Source organism: Dendrobates tinctorius, unplaced genomic scaffold, assembly GCF_039654945.1.
Source record: "Dendrobates tinctorius isolate UK_male_01 unplaced genomic scaffold, ASM3965494v1 ptg000157l, whole genome shotgun sequence".
NCBI classification, from domain to species: Eukaryota; Metazoa; Chordata; class Amphibia; order Anura; family Dendrobatidae; genus Dendrobates; species Dendrobates tinctorius.
In genome coordinates this window covers 1,870,084-1,888,652 of record NW_027361824.1, presented here as the reverse complement: position 1 = coordinate 1,888,652, position 18,569 = coordinate 1,870,084, and the positions used below count along the sequence as shown (strand labels likewise).

Sequence of the window (18,569 nt, the reverse complement as noted above, 5' to 3'; positions counted from 1 at the left end):
GAGCATCTTATGGGGGCAGCATATGGGGGAATAATCTATGGAGCATATTATGGGGGCAGCATATGGGGGCATAATCTATGGAGCATCTTATGGGGGCATAATCTGGAGCATCTTATGGGGCAGCATATGGGGGCATAATGTATGGAGCATCTTATGGGGCAGCATATGGGGGCATAATCTATGGAGCATCTTATGGGGCAGCATATGGGAGCATAATCTATGGAACATCTTATGGGGCCATTACCTTTATGGAGCAGCATATGGGGCATCTTATGGGGCTATCATGAACTGTATGGAACATTATAGGGCTCCTGATTCAATATGGATATTCAAAAACATTTAACCTACTGATGTCTCAATTAATTTTACTTTTATTGGTATCTATTTTATTTTTTAAATTCACCAGTAGCTGCTGCATTTTCCACCCTAGGCTTATACTCGAGTCAATAAGTTTTCCCAGTTTTTTGTGGCAAAATTAGGGGGGGGGGGGGGGGGATCGGCTTATACTCGAGTATATACGGTACATACATGGTTAGAACAATATCGGATCATTCCCCCATGAGCGTGACACTTGAGGGAGTGGGATCTGCGCCTGCTAGGAGATGCATGTGGAGGTTGAACCCGTTCTGGCTACAACTTATTGACGTGGACGGACATATAGAGGGCGATATTAGAGAATATTTTAAAGTTAATGCTGGTACGGCATCGGTTTTGGTGGTCTGGGAGGCTATGAAGGCTTATTTTAGAGGGCTTTGTAGTAAAGAGATATCCCGGGTAAAGGCAGAAACTGGCAGGAAAGACCAGACGCTGATTGGAGAATTGGAGGAAGCAGAGGAGGCACTAATCAATGATCAGTCCCCGGAGGCACAGGGGACGTTGAAGGAGGCGCCGAATAGAGTGGGTCAGATGGCAATGAAAGCGGCAGAACGCAAGAGAATGTTTAAAAATATTAACTACTTTGAGGAGGGGGACAGGGCGGGCCATGTCCTTTCCAGGATAGTGGCGGCACAGAGAGATTCCACACATATAGTTGTCCTGAGGGGAAAGGATGGGTGTGAACATTCTGGTAGCGAGGCAGTGTTGGAGGTGATGATGGAGTATTATTCAGATCTTTATAAATCAAAGGTGTGGCCGACAGAGGAGGAGATGGATAGTTATTTGGCAGAGTTGCAGCTCCTCAGACTCACAGCGACTGACCGGGGGCTTCTTGAGGAGCCATTTCATTTGGAGGAACTTGATGCCGCACTGGCCTCTATGCCTAATGACAAGGCCCCAGGGGTGGACGGGATCCCGGGAGAGGTGTACAAAAAATATAAAGAGACGCTTCTTCCTGCTTTGCTGGAGATGTACGGTGCCGGTTTGGTGGAGGGGGAGTTGCCACGGTCCATGCAAAAGGCAATAATCGTTGTCCTGCCGAAACAGGGTAAGGATCCGGCGGATCCAGCGTCTTATCGGCCAATTTCATTGCTGACGACAGATGTTAAAAGTTTGGCTAAGATGCTGGCTAACCGCCTAAATAAAGTAATAACGGCAATAATACATAGCGATCAATCCGGGTTTATGCCCAATAGTTCTACTGCACATAACCTCAGGCGATTGTTTCTCAGTGTGCAGGCAAAGGCGGGTAATGTGGGTCAGAGGGTAGTGGTGTCTCTGGACGCTGCTAAGGCGTTTTACAGTGTGGAGTGGAGGTTTTTGTGGGCGGTCTTGACGGTTATGGGTTTTGGCGAGAAATTCATAAGTTGGGTGCAGCTAGTATACGCGTCCCCGAGAGCTAGGGTATGGGTGAAAGGCGTTCTGTCTGGGGATTTTCTCTTGCATAGGGGAACGTGGCCAGGATGCCCTTTGTCTCCTCTGCGGTTTGCGATTGCTATAGAGCAGGGGTCCCCAACCACCGGTCCGCGGCCCAGCACCGGGCCGTTGCCGGTCCGCGGACACAAGGGGAGCCGGCGGCGGTGCAGCAGCTGATACTCACCTAGCAGTCCCTGTCGGCGCGGCAGCTTCATGCAGCGCTGAGCAGTCTAGTGTACCGCTCATTTAAGGTCATGAATATGGACGCCACTCATCTCCCATAGGCATGGCGTCCATATTCATAGACCTTAATGAGCGGTAGCATGTGACCGCTCCGCACAGGAGCTGAAGCGCCACGAGATGCAGGGAGGGAAGTTCAGCGATGTGAGGGTAAGGAGGATGGGGGAGCCGAGCGGAGTCATATATACAAGGGATGGAGAGTGGAAGAGGAGCCATATATACAAGGGAGGGAGAGTGGAAGAGGAGCCATATATACAAGGGAGGGAGAGTGGAAGCGGAGCCATATATACAAGGGAGGGAGAGTGGAAGCGGAGCCATATATACAAGGGAGGGAGAGTGGAAGCGGAGCCATAAATACAAGGGAGGGAGAGTGGAAGCGGAGCCATATATACAAGGGAGGGAGAGTGGAAGCAGAGCCATATATACAAGGGAGGGAGAGTGGGAGCAGAGCCATATATACAAGGGAGGGAGAGTGGGAGCAGAGCCATATATACAAGGGAGGAAGAGTGGGAGCGGAGCCATATATACAAGGGAGGGAGAGTGGAAGCAGAGCCATATATACAAGGGAGGGAGAGTGGGAGCGGAGCCATATATACAAGGGAGGGAGAGTGAGAGGTACAGATTAGTGCAGAGGTTAGTCGAAAGTCGTTTGCAGAGCGCAGCGATCGGCTAGGCCGATTGACAGAAATGAGGGAGGAGATGTAGGGGGTGCCGCACTGTGGAGAGCTTTGTGGGTGAGAACAAGTACTTTGAATTGGATCCTATAATGAATGGGCAGCCAATGTAATGACTGACGAAGAGAGGACGCGTCCGAGTACCGATTAGCCAGATGGACAACCCTGGCTGCTGCATTAAGTATGGACTGGAGAGGGGATAGTCGAGTGACGGGGAGGCCAATTAATAGAGCGTTGCAGTAATCCAGGCGGGCGTGGATCAGTGCTACAGTGAGGGTTTTTGTTGTTTCCATGGTGAGAAAAGGGCGCATTCTAGAGATGTTCTTTAGGTGTAAGTGGCAAGAGCGGGCAAGAGATTGTATATGGGATGTGAAGGACAGATTGGTGTCAAACATAACACCCAGACAGCGCGCCTGCTGCCGGGGTGTTATAGTGGTACCACCCATGGAGAGGGAAATGTCCGATTTAGGGAGGTTAGTAGACGGCGGAAACAAAAGAAGTTCAGTTTTGGAGAGGTTGAGTTTCAGATAGAGAGTAGACATGATATTGGAGACTGCAGACAGACAGTCACTGGCGTTCTGTAGTACAGAGGGGGTAAGGTCGGGGGAAGACGTGTATAGTTGTGTGTCATCAGCATAAAGATGGTACTGAAAGCCAAATCTGCTGATGGTCTGTCCAATTGGGGCTGTGTAGAGAGAGAAGAGGAGGGGGCCAAGGACTGGGCCCTGAGGTACCCCAACAGCGAGAGGAAGAGGAGATGACGTGGAGCCAGAGAACAAAACACTGAAGGAGCGGTCAGAGAGATAGGTAGAGAACCAGGAGAGTGCAGTGTCCTTAATGCCTAGTGACTGGAGCCTAGAGAGTAGGAGACGGTGGTCAACAGTATCGAAAGCTGCAGATAGGTCGAGAAGAATGAGCAGAGAGTGGTCACCATTACGTTTTGCTGTCAGAAAGTCATTGGTCACTTTGATGAGTGCAGTTTCAGTCGAATGTAGGGGGCGGAAGCCGGACTGTGAAGGGTCTAAAAGGGAGTGAGTGGAGAGGTAACGGGTAAGGTGGGAGTAAACTAAGTGCTCCAAAAGTTTAGAGATGAAGGGGAGATTGGAGACTGGTCTGTAGTTTGTGCAGGATGGGTCGAGAGCGGGTTTCTTTAGTAATGGAGTAACGATGGAGTGTTTGAAGGAGGATGGGAAAATGCCCGAGGAGAGGGAGAGATTAAAGATTGTAGTTAGGTGGGTTGTGACGACTGGAGAGAGAGACTGGAGGAGATATGAGGGAATGGGGTCGGTAGTGGATGTAGTCGGACGAGAAGAAGAGAGGAGTCTGGAGACTTCTTCTTCTGTGATGGGATCAAATGTGGAAACTGAGCCAGGGGAGATGCAGGAAGGGATGGGAGTCACAGCACTTGGTGGTTGGGAGCAGATTTCCTGACGGATATTATCTATTTTTTCTGTAAAGTGGGAGGCCAATCATCCAATCATCATTAGCAGTGACAGTCATCCGCAGAAGTAGCCCAGTGCTCCCACTGAAACAGAGAAACAAGCCAGGTGCTCCCACTCATTCAAAACCTATGGTGAGTTGAGTCACATTATAAATGTTATAATTAAATGATAAGTATGCACTGCTAAACTACAACCGTGTCTATAGCCCCGCCCCCTTATGACCAAATTCCCGCCTCTGTCACACCTCCATCCCCACCCTGCCGGCCCATGGAAGAATGGTCTTGCTTGAAGCCGGTCCCTGGTGCAAAAAAGGTTGGGAACCACTGCTATAGAGCCTCTGGCGGCGGTGATACGAGGGGATAGGGGTATAAAGGGATATAGATATGGAAGGCATGAAGAGAAGATAGCCCTGTATGCGGATGATGTATTGTTTTTTCTGGAGGATGCGCAGAGTCTTTGAGGGTGGCTATGCATAGTATTACTAAATTTGGGGCTCTCTCGGGACTATCTATTAACTAGGATAAGTCTGTGTTGCTACCCTTGGATGTGGCGGCTCCTCTGATAGTGAATCCGGCGATTACCCTACGGGTGGGTTCTGAGTTCAAATATTTGGGTATTGTAGTTTCGGCTAATATAGAGGACTATGTGCGGCTCAACCTGACTCCTTTGCTTGGAAAATTTCAACAGAAGATCGGGGCCAGGAAGAAACTATTTTTGTCGGTGGCAGGTAGAGTCAATCTGATCAAAATGATATTTATGCCTCAACTCCTCTATATATACTGCATAATGCTCCAGTGTGGTAGGCCCAAAGAAAATTTTATAGAGTTAATACTCTGTTTAGGGATTTCATTTGGAAGGGTGGACGGGCGCGCATCAAATTAGAACATCTGCAGAGATCTAAGGATGAGGGTGGTTTGGCGGTCCCTAACCCATGGATATACTATACTAGGTTAAGGCCCATGCTATCGCATCGGGAGGATAGTGACACACCTCTTGCCATGTTAACCCTCAACACACACACCTCCTGAACACACACTCCTCTCACCTTTCACCATCTCCACTCACGGCCCCCCCTCTTTCACTCCACATACGACCCTTTCTCTCACTCCGTCTCTCATACTCACGCCGTCATCTCCGCTGCTCCACGATCCCCGACATCATCTTCTGCCGGCGCCATCCTGGATCCAGACGTTGTCCACGCCGGCGATGCCATCTTGAGTATCGTGAAATCCCGCGATACTCAAGATGGCGTCGCTGCAAGAACATGTCGCCGGCGTGGACGATGTCGGGATCCAAAATGGTGTCGGCGAAATCTCGCGAGGACAATGTCGGGATCCAAAATGGCGTCGGCGAAATCTGCCGAGATTTCGCCGACGCCATTTTGGATCCCGACGTCGTCCACGCCGGCAACATGTTCTTGCGGCGACGCCATCTTGAGTATCGCGGGATTTCACGATACTCAAGATGGCGTCGCCGCAAGAACATGTCGCCGGCGTGGACAACGTCTGGATCCAGGATGGCGCCGGCGGAAGAAGTTGTCGGGGATCGTGGAGCAGCGGCGATGACGGCGTGAGTATGAGAGACGGAGTGAGAGAAAGGGTCGTATGTGGAGTGAAAGAGGGGGGGGGGACGTGAGTGGAGATGGTGAGAGGAGTGTGTGTTGAGGAGTGGTGTGTTGAGGGTTAACATGGCAAGAGGTGTGCGGTGACGTCACCGGTTACAACTGGACGGAAGTTGTTACAACCCGGAAGCTGCTTAGCGCATTTATTATTATAGATAGCGTCTCAATGTCAACACATGGTGGGCTGGGGAGAATCTAGCCAAAACACAGCTGGAAGTCACTGAATTTATAGTGGGGAAGGGTCCATTGTTAGCTAGTCTGGAAGCGGGTAGATTTAGACTGAACCCAGAAAAATTTCCAACCATAGTTATGATGGGGAAAATTTGGCAGAAAATTAAAACAGTGGAGGGGGGGGGGTGACAGAATTTACTCGATATGCATCAATTTGGTTTGACCCTAGAATGACGGAGCTCATTAGATTGCGGGGTTTGGTCAGTGGAGGCGTATTGGCATTTGGTTCATGTCTCAGTTGCTTGATGGTGGTCTTCTTAAGATGTCTGAAACGCTCAGGAATGAGTATCCTTTGAGCCAGAAGATGTTTTTCCAGTATCTACAGCTGAGACATGCCCTAAATAAGCAGAACGAGGTGTCACGTGTAGTTTTGCTGAATCTCATAGGACCTCGGAGAGATACGAGGGGGTTCATTACCTTGATGTATAGGGGCCGGTTGGACACTTTTTTATTGAAACTTCCGTTAACGGTGAGGGGAAAATGGATGGCGGACCTGGGTCCTTTGTCGGAGTCTCAGTGGGAGTCCATATTACAATATATTCCAAAGGTTTCTCCAAGTGAGGCTAGAAGGGTGTCACAGCTATATTTAGTCTATTGGCTATTGCAAGATTGCTTTATGCCGCTAGGAAGCTTATTGCGATGCATTGGTTAGATGAAAAACCACCAACGAGGAAAGAGTTTATTTTATTCACAAACTTTATTTGTTCTAATAGAAAGGAATATGAAGAGAGGTCAACATACAAAAATTGAAAATGTGTGGGGTGGATGGCTGGATTGTCCGAGTGTGGCGTCTGTTGAGCTGTTGCAGAGTAGGTTAGGAGTCAGTTAATTGCATCAGTAGGAATCGTACTGGTGCGGCTGAGCCTATGTAAAACTGTGTTTAAATTTATCAAGAGGCAATGTATTAGCTTGATAATGAAGGATATGGGGTTGGGGGGGAGGTGGGGATGGTTATTGGGTAAAGGGGCTAGTTTATGTTAAAAGAAAATGTATAATCTGCTTTGTTATTTTGGTATATGTCTGGAGTTGTCAGACTGTACTACATTTTGTATATATGCCTTAATAAAAAGTATTTGATTTAAAAAGAAATAAAGCTAATTGAAAGTTGGCTTCTGGGAAAGAAAAAAAAACAATTTCCTGTTTGCAGATATATTGGGGTATGTTCCCACGGTCAGTAAACGATGCAGGTTGGATGCTCCATACATCCGCAATGTCCAACCTGCAGCGTCCAGATGCTACAGCAGAGTGGATGGGATATCAAGAAATCCCCACTATGCGTGCATCGGCACCTGCGGAGACAGACATGAGGCTCGTCTTTCCAGACTGCAGCATGTCTATTTATGTAGTGCAGAAGCTCCTCCGCTGCATAAATTACCCATTCACTAGTCACATGCGTATTAAGTGCAGGAACACAGCTTACTACACTGTGTACTAATTTACATAATGGTGAATCTTTTCACACAGCCGGACATACACGACACAGGAAGTGGAGGAAAGCACAGAGACAGGTCCCCTCCTTTTTAATAAGTTAATAATTAAAAAATAAAATACCATGGGGACCCCCCATATTTGTTAACCAGCCAGAGTAAAGCAGACAGCTGGGACTGGTATTTCAGGCTTGTAAAGATCCAATAACCATGAACCTTACCAACCTGATAATACCGGGCCTCAGAAGTATGCTTACCTTGGATGGTTAGCAAAAATAGTGGAAGGAATCCCCTCCCAAAAAAAAGAAAAAAATAGCGTGGGGTCCTCCTAATTTTGTTAAGTAGCCAAGGACAAAGCAGACAGCTGCAGCCTGGTATTCTCAGGCTGGTGAGGCCCATGGATTTTGGCCCTCACCAACCCGCAGCCACGCCAATTGTGGCACTTTTCCCTGCACTTCCCACTTGCCCTATAGCGGTGGCAAGTGCGGTAATATTTGTGTGGTTGATGTCACCTTTGTATTGTTCGGTGACATCAAGCCCACAGGTTAGTAATGGAGAAGCGTCTGTAAGACATCTTTCCATTACTAATCCTATAGTTATATTGTAAATAAAGACACAGCCAGAATAAAGTCCTTTATTAGAAATAATGACACAGACCGCTTTAGTAATCTTAAGTAAACCATACTTACTGAACGCTTAATCCACCGATGCCCTCGTTCTCCTGTAAGAGAAATTAAATAAAAAAGCAACAATATACCATACCTGTCCGAAGAGAAGATAATCCATAATGTCCCACGATGAGTCCAGCTCTGTTACATCTGGATGTCAGGCTGAATGGTGGCATTATGCCACCACTCGGCCTGACATCCATACACAGCGGAGCTTTAAGCTGATGACTGGAGATAACGCGTGTCATGATATGTATTTTTCCCCAATACTTTGCAATGTCTTGTGTATACCTGTAACAATATGTTTCCTTTCCCCATTGCCTGTGTCTCTGGGACTATAATGTAATTATGTAAGTAACCTGTCTCCTTTCCACAAGACTTGTGTATCTAGACCATAATTGAATTCAGGCTTGGGTCAACACAGCTAGGGGAATCACCATTGTTCTCCTCAGCAGGGGGAGGACTCACAATACACATCCTCGTAGACACCTCGGAGCCATGCGATGGACCAAACCATTGACTAGGAGGTGGGAACTTCTACTCCCCTACACTTGGGCTGATCCCAGGAGCCCAAGACAATGGACTTATGTGTGACCCATCAGATGTGAGTTGGATGCTGAAAGAGGAGGGCGAGGCTGTCTGAGGAAGCCTCGGCCTTAGTGTGATCGTGGCGGATTTCTGGGACTCTAAAAGGACTATGGTTTTGTGATCTGGCACAAGGATTGTCGGGAGGTGCCCCCGAATCAGTTTCCTGTGGACTTATTTTGGGACTTTGCAAATTACCTTCGTGTTGTTCCTGTGTTCTGGTCAATAAATCTGTTGGATCGTTCCCAGGCCTGTTGTCCCTCCTTGCTCTGGAGAATACTCCCGTCACAAACTGGTTGGCAGCGGTGGGATCGGAGCAGAAGGAATGGAGGAGAACGGCCCATCAACATCGGGAACCAGCACCGCAGAGTACAAGAACTGGACTGCGGTGAACCTACAAACAAAGGCCCGTGAACTGGGAGTCAGCTACAAGGGACTCTCCAAGGAGCAGCTGATTGAGGCTTTGGAAGCAGTTCGCCTGCAAGATGATGCTGAGGAAGGATCCTCACAGCAAAGAGAGGAAAGACGGCAGCCGGAGGTGAATACCCAAAAAAGTCAGTGGGTTGTGTGGTACGAGGAGGAGATGGCCTTGCTGGGAGAAGAGGCTACCATAGAAGATAAGAGGGAGGTCATGCGCACAGCCAAGGAGAGGCAGCGCAGGATGGAGGAGAGGGCAATGCTGGAGAGGGAGATCGCTTTGGAGGCAGCGAGAAGCTCCAGACAGACTGTACCCACAGCATCCCCCATGAGGGAACTCCCCAGAGTGTCCCGCAAAGACTTCAAGCCGTTTAATGAGGCTTCCGGTGACATTGAGGGCTTCTTCCTGGACTTTGAGCATCAGTGTCGATTAATGGAAGTCCCGGAAAGGGAGCGCGTCCGACATCTTGTGGGGCTCTTAGAGGGTGGAGCTGCCGCAGCCTATAGAGCTATGGACCCTCGGTGGAACTGTGAGTATGCGGAGATTAAACAGACTATTCTAGAACATTATGCTGTGACCCCAGACACTTACAGGACTCAGTTCCGTACTTTAGCCTGTGATGAGGAAGTGTCCTTCAAGATGTATGCTTACAAACTCAAACATATATGTAATCGCTGGCTGGAGGCAGAGGAGGCCATAACCTGGGAGACGTTCCTGCAGGTCATCCTAAAAGAGCAGTTTTATTTTAAGTGCCCCGCTGAGATACGGGAATGGGTGCGTGAAAGGAGACCAGCAACAGTGGAGGAAGCTGCAGCTCTAGCTGATGAGGCTCTCACCATCAAGCCTCAGTGGAAAAAATTACTACTCAGGGAGAAAAACACTACCAGCCCCCCAACGCTGGCGGCCCCTGGTCCTTCTGCCTCCAATATTCACCATCCCACTAGACCATCAACTCATGGTGACCTTCATGTGACTGTGCCTCGCATTACTCCTGCTCCACCTTCGGGACTACGACGTGGAGGAAGAATCCCGGAGCGCAGATGCTATGGATGTGGGCAGCCCGGGCATATGCAATTCCAATGTCCAGGTGTACGGAGGCAGAACACCTACAGACCGCCTTTGCCTGTTCATTATCTACAGACCCCCTCACCTGGAGAAGAGATGGATTCAGTGCCTGATGACTTGCCAAGTGACTCTGATATCCTGGCTTCCCTACCAGGAGTCTATGGGGTGCGAGCCCCAGCCACCTGTTCTTCTGATCTTCAGCACAAACATCTACAGGAGGTCGTGCTGGATGGTCAAAAAGTTGTTGGCTTCCGTGACACTGGGGCTTTTCTCACCATAGCCGATCCCCGAGTAATTCAACCAGAAGCAATTCAAAAGGGACCAGGAATTGCCATTGAATTGGCTGGAGGTACCCAGAGATATATTCCAAGAGCGAGTGTGACCCTGGATTATGGCTTTGGGGCCAAACAATGCGTGGTCGGTGTGATGAGCGGCCTCCCTGCAGACGTTCTTCTAGGAAATGATGTGGGGAATCTTCATTGCCACTTTGTCGGTGCGGTAACCCGAAGTCAAGCCAAGAGAGCAGCAAATGTGGACGTGTACAACCCATCCATGGAAATGAGGCCACCAGAACCGCCGTCACAGCCGGTGAGTGATTCTTCTTGTGGGGATAATATGAATGTTACCTGGGATAAAGTTCAGTTTAGACAAGAAGTGGAGACTGACCCCACCCTAGCTAGTTTTAGAGCTCGAGCTGAAATAGGGCAGCTAGGGGAGAATGGAGAAAGAATTATCAGAGAAAATGGACTTCTGTATCGGGTTACCAATGCTGACTCCCTAGATAAGCCCTGGACTTATAGCAAACAGCTGATTGTTCCTCAGAAATACAGAATTCCCCTATTACACCTTGCTCATGATATTCCTACTGCTGGCCATCAAGGCAAAACCCGCACCGAGAGACGATTGACTCAATCTTTCTATTGGCCTGGGATTTCCCAAGCAGTGGCGCATTTCTGCCAAACTTGCGACATATGTCAGCGCAGAGGGCGACCCGGAGATCACCCAAAGGCACCCCTGCAACCGCTCCCTATAATAGAAGAACCCTTTCAAAGAGTAGCTGTTGATATCATTGGACCTCTGGCTAAACCAAGTAAATCTGGAAAGCAGTACATTCTCACTGTTGTGGACTATGCCACCCGATATCCAGAAGCGGTGGCCTTGTCAAGTATTTCTGCAGCCAAGGTGGCCGAGGCCCTGGTTACCATTTTCACCAGAGTAGGATTTCCCAGTGAGATCTTGTCGGACCAAGGCTCCCAGTTCATGTCGGAGCTGGTCCAGTGTCTGTGGCGCACCTGTGAAGTACGAGCGATCCGCACGACCCCGTATCATCCCCAAACAAATGGACTTTGTGAACGATTCAATGGCACTCTGAAGAATATGCTGAGGGCCTTCACTGACAGAGATTCAAACTGGGAGAAGTACCTACCCCATCTCTTGTTTGCCTATCGGGAAGTTCCCCAGGAGTCCACTGGGTTCTCCCCCTTTGAACTACTCTATGGAAGAAAGGTCCGAGGACCCTTAACCCTGCTCAAGGAATACTGGGAGGGGCAAGTTGAAGATACAGGGGCCCCTGTTGTCCCTTATGTCCTAAAGCTGCGAGAAACCCTGGCCCAACTTGCTAGTTTTGCCCAGAGTCATGTGCGGATGGTTCAAACCAGACAGAAGACATGGTATGACCGTAAAGCACGCTACCGGGAGTTTGTAGAAGGACAACAGGTCTTAATGATTGTTCCCCATCGGCAGAATAAACTGCAGACAGCATGGGAGGGTCCCTTCCGGGTTCTCAGAAAACTGAATGACACCAATTACCTTCTTGCTTTAGATGATCAGGGGCTAAGACAAAAGACTGTCCATGTGAATATGATTAAGGAGTACCATGACCGGAACCTTCCAATGATAGCAAGCTGTCGGCTAGCTTCAGAGGACGGTCAAGAGGATGAGGACTCCCTACCTGATCTCGTGGAAGCAGCGAGAGCCCCATCCACTGTGGAACAGGTTCCTCTGGGAGATCACCTGGATTCCTTACAGAAAAAACAGATTCTGGGAGTGCTTCAACAGAGACGTGCTGCTTTCTCATCCCAACCAGGTCGAACCACCGTCACCCAACATCATGTGGACACTCAGGGCATCCGTCCCATACAACAGGCTCCTTACCGGGTACCTGAATCAGTTCGAAACACCATGCAGCACGAACTGGAGGAGATGTTACAGCTTGGGGTAATCCAGGCCTCCCATAGCCCTTGGGCCTCTCCTGTGGTGTTAGTATCCAAAAAGGATGGGAGTACTCGATTTTGTGTGGACTATCGACGACTAAACGACCATACCGTCAGTGATCCTTACCCAATGCCTCGTATTGACGAACTTCTAGACCGACTGGCTGGATCCCGATATGTCACTACCTTGGATCTCAGTAAGGGATACTGGCAAATCCCTCTCACGGAGGAAGGGAGAGAACGGTCCGCTTTTATAACCCCCTTTGGTCTGTATGAATTCCTAAATATGCCCTTTGGAATGAAGAATGCCCCGGCCACCTTCCAGAGAATGGTGGACCAGATCCTCCGGGGATGTGGTGACTTTGCTTGTGCCTACTTGGATGATATCGCCATTTCAGCCAGACGTGGGAGGAACATCTGAACCAAGTAGCCGTTATTCTTGACCTGCTTCTTGCAGCAGGCCTAACCATTCGACCAGATAAATGCCAATTGGGGATGGGTGAAGTCCAGTGCCTAGGGCATAGAGTAGGAGGAGGGAAGCTCCATCCTGAACCTGCCAAAATCCAGGCTATTAGAGACTGGCCTGTACCCCAAACTAAGAAACAAGTTATGGCTTTTTTGGGCACTGCCAGTTATTACCGAAAATTTGTTTCTCATTTCAGCACTGTGGCCAAGCCTCTTACAGACCTGACCAAGAAAACGATGCCCCGGCTGGTGATCTGGACTCCAGCCTGTGATGAGGCTTTTAACCGGCTGAAGGACGCCCTGGTCTGCGACCCTGTTCTGGCTGCTCCAGATTACAAGAGGAGATTCATTGTGCAGACGGACGCCTCTGCTTATGGACTGGGGGCTGTCCTCAGCCAGGTGAATGCAGCTGGGGACGAACACCCCATTGCCTACCTTAGCAGGAAACTGCTGGACTGAGAAGTGGCCTATGCAACTGTTGAAAAAGAATGTCTGGCTGTAGTGTGGGCCCTTAGGAAACTAAGGCCGTATCTGTATGGACGAGAATTCACTGTGGTTACTGATCACAATCCCCTCACCTGGCTGAACAGAGTCTCTGGTGACAATGGACGCTTACTACGATGGAGCCTGGCTCTGCAGCCCTATAACTTTACCATACAGTATAGAAGAGGCAGCCAACACCAAAATGCAGATGGACTGTCCAGGCAGGAGGAGCCCTGAGTCTAGTCAGCCATGCCTGTGTGTACTTAACCAGTGACCTGTAGAGGTCCCTAGTACGTACACAAATTAGGAGGGGAAGGGATTGTCATGATATGTATTTTTCCCCAATACTTTGCAATGTCTTGTGTATACCTGTAACAATATGTTTCCTTTCCCCATTGCCTGTGTCTCTGGGACTATAATGTAATTATGTAAGTAACCTGTCTCCTTTCCACAAGACTTGTGTATCTAGACCATAATTGAATTCAGGCTTGGGTCAACACAGCTAGGGGAATCACCATTGTTCTCCTCAGCAGGGGGAGGACTCATAATACACATCCTCGTAGACACCTCGGAGCCATGCGATGGACCAAACCATTGACTAGGAGGTGGGAACTTCTACTCCCCTACACTTGGGCTGATCCCAGGAGCCCAAGACAATGGACTTGTGTGTGACCCATCAGATGTGAGTTGGATGCTGAAAGAGGAGGGCGAGGCTGTCTGAGGAAGCCTCGGCCTTAGTGTGATCGTGGCGGATTTCTGGGACTCTAAAAGGACTATGGTTTTGTGATCTGGCACAAGGATTGTCGGGAGGTGCCCCCGAATCAGTTTCCTGTGGACTTATTTTGGGACTCTGCAAATTACCTTCGTGTTGTTCCTGTGTTCTGGTCAATAAATCTGTTGGATCGTTCCCAGGCCTGTTGTCCCTCCTTGCTCTGGAGAATACTCCCGTCACAACGCGGTCCCCGGTGGTCACGTGCACTGCAGTTCTCGCAGTCAGCTCAGCTCATCGCAAGAACTGCAGTGTATGCAAACTTCCGGCTGTGTCACAAGGTAAGACATTATTTACATGATTATGGTACTTATCTCCATTTAGCTCCCTCCTGTTCCCGAAGCATATTATTATTATAATGGGCATCGTGCAATAGATTCAGTATTGATTTTTCTGACCAGATCGCAGCTTATTAGGACCTAGCTATTAATACTGTGACTATTTTGCTTGGGTCCGTTCTGAGTTTTTCCGTTTTGTCTATATGATGGGATTCCACATCCTGGCTTGTTATTTCCCTGAAATTAGTATTTACTACGAGATATTGACTTAGTTATTTTGGGTACTATTTTGTTTGCATGTGTGTTTTGTGTATATTTAGTGGTATGTTTCAGGTGAACTAGGGGTACCAGAGACGCCGACATTGAACGGGGGGGGGGGGGGGCGCCATCACATCTACAACCAGGGTGCCTACCTCCGCTGACAGGCGTAGTGCTAGGGCTGAGAGAGAGAGATTAGCCCTAGATCTAGTCATCATACTATACTATCCCTGTACCGCACGTTTTGCTGCGCCCTTTTAAGCAAATTTTTGGTCTTTTAAATGAATTAATAAAAAACGACTTTTTAGAGGTTAATTTTGGTTTTGGGGTTTGATTTACTAAAGAGACCTTATCATTTCTACATGTTTTTTTTGAGCCCGAAAAGTACAAGAATATTTAAGGCTCTTTTTGGACCTAGAGGTTCAGCAGTGTCACCTCCCAGTGGACAAAATAGAAAAAATTCAGAATTGGGTATCGCAAGCTTTGGAGATCCACACTATGTCCCTCCGGAGAACAATGTCCCTCCTGGTTTCTTTAACCTTGTGCATTCCGATAGCCCTGTGGGCCCAGTTCCATTTCAGGGTCTTGCAGTGTGATGTCCTAGAAGACGAGATCTCGTTAAAAGGGCAAAGGGAAGGAGAATCTAACAATATCTCTAAGAACAATGCAGTCCCTCCATTGGTGGCTAAGTGTAAAGAATCTGTCCCGGGGAGTTCACTGGTGAACCGAGTAATGTGTGCAGTCACCACAGATGCAAACCCGACTGGATGGGGAGCTCATCTAGAGGAGATAATGGTCCAGGGGATTGGGGAGCTCATCTAGAGGAGATAATGGTCCAGGGGATCTGGACAGTGAGTCAGAGAGTAGTTTCATCAAGCTTAAAAGAATTGCTAGCAGTAGACCTTGCAGTAAGGAAACTCTGAAACTCCTTGTATCCCTACATGGTCACCAGGTCGGAATCTTTATGGACAATCAGGTGTCAGTTCCATATATAAATCACCAGGTGGGAACCCGATCCAGACCCTTGATAGAGGTGACAGATCTTTTATTTCAACTAACGGAGGGTCATCTATTTTCTTTGACTGCTCGTCATATAAATGAAAAAGAAAACATCAAGGTGGACTTCCTAAGCTGCAGTCACCCAAAAACAAGGGGAGTGGGAGCTAAATCAGTCCGTCTTCAGCCAAATAGAACAGATGTGGGGCCTCCCGGACATAGATGTATTTGCCAACAGACTGAACAGAAAAGTGATCAGATTCTGTTCTCTGAATCCCAGGGAGAGTCCCCAAGTGGTAGATACCTTCCTGACCTCGTGGGATTGCGACCTGGCGTACGCCTTTCCACCAGTAGCCCTAATCCCATTAGTTATAAGGAAGATCAGGGAATCCAGGGTAAGAATTATTCTGATGGCTCCCTTTTGGCCCAGAAGACCATGGTTTTCTTGGTTAAGGATAAAGGGGGTGATTTGAACTTTTGTAGTTTAGTTTTTTTTATTTTTTTTCATATCTTTAAAAACTTTTTTCAAACTTTTTACTGTCTTCAATAGTTCTCTTAGGGGACTTGAAGCTGTGATCGTATGATAACTTGTGCTACAGACAGGGAGGCATTAGCACTATGTATAGCAGAAATCACAATCTGCTGGGCGGAACGAATGAAGCGCTTCCAACTGGCGCGTGTTAATGCTCATTGTCAGTGATTGACAGTGGGATTTAATTGGTTAACAGCCGTGGACAAAGCCCCGCTCCACCCGTGGCTGTTAAAGGTACATGATGGCTGATTAAAGGGAGTCTGTCACCTCATTTTAGCCCTATCAGCTGCCGGCACCGCCATCAGGGGCTTATCTAGAGCATTCTGTAATGCTGTAGATAAGCCCCCGATGTAACCTGAAAAAGAAAAACAAGTTAGATTATACTCACCGGGGGGCGCGGTCCGGTCCGGCGCCTCCCATCTTCATACGATGCCGTCCTCCTTCTTACTTTTGCCGCGGCTCCGGCGCAGGCGTACTTTCTCTGTTGAGGGCAGAGTAAAGTACTGCAGTACACAGGCGTCGGACCTCTCTGACCTTTCTCGGCGCCTGCGCACTGCAGTACTTTACTCTGCCCTCAACGGGGCAGAGAAAGTACGCCTGCGCCGGAGCCGCGGCAGAAGTAAGAAGAAGGATGGCATCATATGAAGATGGGAGGCGCCGGACCGCGATACCCACCGCCCCCGGTGAGTGTAATCCAACTTGTTTTTCTTATTATTCAGGTTACATGGGGGGGCTTATCTACTGCATTACAGAATGCTATAGATAAGCACCTGATGGCGGTGCTGGCAGCTGATAGCGCTAAAATGGAGTGACAGATTCCCTTTAAATATACGTCACAGTGCATGAAGAGGTTAAATACATGAGTTGTCCCTGGTAAAAGAATAGTTTGGGTCCCAGATAAGAGCATTAAAGGACACAAAGTGAGGGCAAGACAAGAGGTCGTTTCTAAACTGGAGACACAAAATGTTCAGTTGATAAAGCATGAGGAGATCCAGGAGGCGACCAACTCTGTGGTATCCATGGATGAACGTCTGTGACAGGAGGGAATGGTCAACTGTGTGAAATGGAGAGGACAGGTCTAAGGACCCCAAAAGATATTCTTCCATTAATTCTCAATCCTCTTCTTTTCAAGTTCCCTTTAGGGTGAAGAGCAGCTAAAGTTTTCTTTATACAAGAGCCTTTCCATCAATGACCCCCTAAAGATGGAGCAGGACAGAAGCCACATGGCTGCTCAGATATTAAACCTCACCCTGGAGATGATCTACTGGATCACTGGAGAGGTGAGAGCTTCACATCACTTTGATCTCTAGGAATAAAGCAGGGAAAGGTGAAGGATCCTTAGAATAGATGTAGTGATCGGCGTCTCCTCATACACAGGATCACACAGTAGTGAAGACGTCGTCTGGGGAGTGTGTGACCCCCCGTGTGTCAGGAGGATGGAGCAGGACCCCGAGTGACCTCACTGAGCCTCCACCTCATTCACTGATACATGAGCAGAAGATCCTAGAACTGACCCACAGGATCACTGAGCTGCTGAGCAGAGAGGTGAGCGCTGCTGGGAATGCTGGAACATTATATAATAATGCTGGGGGAGGGGTCTGCTAATGGCGAATCATTGTGTGTCAGGTTCCTATAAGGTGTCAGGACGTTACCGTCTATTTCTCCATGGAGGAGTGGGAGTATTTAGATGGACACAAGGATTTGTACAAGGATGCCATGATGGAGGATCACCGGCCCCTCACATCTCCAGGTAAGAGGAGACTGTACTGATTATAGAGGAGAGGCCGGGTCTGAGGTCACCTGGACTCCCCATCATCTGATCATCATGTAGACGATGTATTCAGTCACTGTGTATATTTCCTATAGATGGGTCCAGCCCGAGAAATCCACCAGAGAGAAGTCCCAGTCAACTATATTCCCAGGATCATCCAGAGGAGAAGCAGAATGTCCTCCTGGATCATCAGGTAGACAGAGCTGAGGTTTCTGGACTGATGTAATTAAGCTTTCTACTGACCTCCAGAGTGTAGGCGCCAGGTCATCTGGGGTCGGTACCGGCTACAGGTGGTGTTGGTTTCATAAATGCTGATCTTCATTTCCACCAGTTTGAAAATCCTCTTGGCCATTGATATTCAGTGAGGATAAATGTACAGTCTGCCGTGTAGATGGATGTCACGGGGTCCTTCTCCGATACCACACAATCAACAGAGCCAGGGAAGTGTGAACAATCCCAAGACCTCCATTACAGGCAAAATTAGAAGGTCCATAAACAATCCACCAGACTGAGGATACAATAGTCCAGAACAAGAATGTAGTCCAGTAACAGGATAAAATGTCCAGTGAGATGAGATTCCAAAACTCTTGCACCAGAGGATAAAGTGGGTCCTTCTCTCTGAAGTGCAGTCTTTACATGATC

At 48.5% G+C, this 18,569-nt stretch overlaps 1 protein-coding gene across 1 annotated transcript in view; it reads left to right on the top strand.

Annotated features, from left to right (window-relative positions):
* The first annotated feature begins 4,262 nt into the window (after nt 1–4,262).
* LOC141051425 (uncharacterized) overlaps nt 4,263–18,569 on the top strand; it is a 95,270-nt gene continuing 80,963 nt past the window's right edge. Inside the window, exons 1-5 of the mRNA XM_073548360.1 lie at nt 4,263–4,278; nt 17,289–17,436; nt 17,534–17,701; nt 17,783–17,906; nt 18,023–18,120. Of these exons, the coding sequence (XP_073404461.1) occupies nt 17,359–17,436; nt 17,534–17,701; nt 17,783–17,906; nt 18,023–18,120 (468 nt within the window). The 5' untranslated portion in view covers nt 4,263–4,278; nt 17,289–17,358. The remainder of the gene's footprint in view (nt 4,279–17,288; nt 17,437–17,533; nt 17,702–17,782; nt 17,907–18,022; nt 18,121–18,569) is intronic.